General features: G+C 40.5%; 1 protein-coding gene across 1 annotated transcript; it reads left to right on the forward strand.

The window, feature by feature from the left end:
• Positions 1 to 837: 837 nt before the first annotated feature.
• Positions 838 to 1,935, forward strand: LOC131618826 (uncharacterized). Its single transcript, XM_058889984.1, has one exon. The coding sequence runs from the start codon at positions 838 to 840 to the stop codon at positions 1,933 to 1,935; it is 1,098 nt and encodes a 365-aa protein (XP_058745967.1).
• Positions 1,936 to 2,185: the final 250 nt, after the last annotated feature.

The following is a 2,185-nucleotide window of genomic DNA, read 5'->3' on the forward strand; positions in this document are numbered from 1 at the left end:
AGAAAAATGAGGTGCTTGGGATAGTTATCTGCCTTTGATTGAGTTTACCTACAACAATAGTTATCATTCGAGCATTGGTATGGCTCCGTTTGAGGCTTTGTATGGTAGAAGATGTCGAACACCGTTAAGTTGGTATGAATCTGGTGAGAGTGCTGTAATCGGGCCAGAAATTGTATAACAGACTACTGAAAAGATTAAGATGATACAGGAGAAGGTGAAGGCTTCTGAAAGTCGACATGAGAGTTATCATGACAAGAGGAAAAAAACAATTGAGTTTCAAGAGGGAGACCATGTGTTTATGATAGTTACTCCTATGACAGGTATTGGTCGGGCGTTGAAGTCAAGGAAGTTGACACCGCGTTTCATTGGTCCGTTCCAAATTTCTGAAAGAGTGAGGGAAGTGGCCTATCGTATTGCTTTACAGCTAATGCTTGCAAATTTGCATGATGTATTTCATGTGTCTCAGTTGAGGAAATACATTTTAGATATGTCCCATGTGATCCAAGTAGATGATGTACAGGTGAAAGACAACTTGATGGTTGAAACTTTACCTGTGAGGATTGAAGATCGAAGGCTGAAGCAACTACGTGGCAAGGAAATAGCTTTGGTCAGAGTAGCTTGGGGAGGACCCGCTAAGGGAAGTGTTACCTAGGAGCTAGAGAGCCAAATGAAGGATTCTTATCCGGAACTCTTTACCTGAGGTATGTTTTCGAGGACAAAAACTCTTTTACTAAAGAAGGATCCAAATATGTCGATAGCGCAATTACCAGGATTGTTACTCGTATTCTGAAGGAGAATCATCAAGTGTCTGGAATATCTATTCCTCTTCAAACCATAATGGCTGATCCCTTCAATAACACCAGTAAGGCTGAGGCTGTTCACACCGTTGATAGTTACCTAGAAATCAACAAGGATGAACAAAGGGTTACTAAGAATACCAATGTCACCAAGGATGTCAATGACATTGACAATAATGAGCACCTTAAGGCCAATACTGAAACTGATACTAATGTGGTAGACTTATATGAGTACTATGACGACGAATTACTTACCTCATTGAATCCGAGTGTAGCCAACAGGCTAATGACAAGAAGAAAAGGCAAAGATGCTGTTCAAGGATCACCAAAAGGGAGCACTCAAGTGAACAACCCTGCCAAAGACACTGTCAGGAAGAAGAGTACTTCTGCAGGTCCTGTCAAGATCAAAGCTATTACCAAGAGTAAAGGGGTTGGTCCTTCAAAATCTTGGAGCAGGGTCATTCCAAAGAAAAGAAAAGAGCGGGAAATTGTTGAAACTGAATCTGATGTTGATGTAAATGTCCTTGACATTCCATTAAGGAAGAAGCCTACAACCAGTAAGTTTGCTGCTAGCATCCCTGAAGTTCCCATTTATAATGTGTCTTTCCACTATGCCTCTACTGTCAGCAGATGGAAATATGTTCTCCAAAAGAGATTGGCTGTTGAAAGGGAATCGGCTCCAATTGCTCTTGAAAACAAGGAGGTCTTAGAGCTGAATCAAGAAGCTGGAGTGCTAAAAAATGTGTGCAATCTACCCAAATGTTATGAGAAGCTGGTCAAAGAATTTGTGGTAAACCTATCTGAAGATTGTGGCAATAGCAGAAGTGCAGATTACAGAAAGGTGTTTGTAAGAGGTAAGTGTGTATCGTTCTCTCCTTCTGTGATTAATAAATTCTTGGGAAGAACAGATGAAGCTCAAACCGAGCTGGAAGTAACAGACAAACAAGTCTATCAAGTGATCATAGCCAAGCAGGTAAAAAGCTGGCCCATGAAAGAGAAGCTAACTGCAAGTAAGCTGAGCATCAAGTATGCAATGCTTCACAAAATAGGAGCAGCTAATTGGGTTCCAACAAATCACAAGTCCTCTATCTCAACCGTGCTTGGGAGATTTATGTATGTTGTAGGAACAAAGGCATAGTTTGATTATGGAGCATATATTTTTGACCAAACCATGAAGTATGCTGGAAGCTTCAGTATTAAGGGTCCAATCGCCTTTCCATCCCTCTTGAGTGGTATAATTCTGGATCAATATTCAAACATTCTCAATGAACATGATGTAGTGTGCAAAAGATAAAGTCCATTGGCTTTCCATTACAAACTAATTCAAGGAAAGCATGTTCCAGACATTGTCATGACATCAGCTGAAACTTCCAAATTTGGAGCATCAG

Source organism: Vicia villosa, linkage group LG7 (genome assembly GCF_029867415.1).
Source record: "Vicia villosa cultivar HV-30 ecotype Madison, WI linkage group LG7, Vvil1.0, whole genome shotgun sequence".
Classification (NCBI taxonomy): Eukaryota; Viridiplantae; Streptophyta; class Magnoliopsida; order Fabales; family Fabaceae; genus Vicia; species Vicia villosa.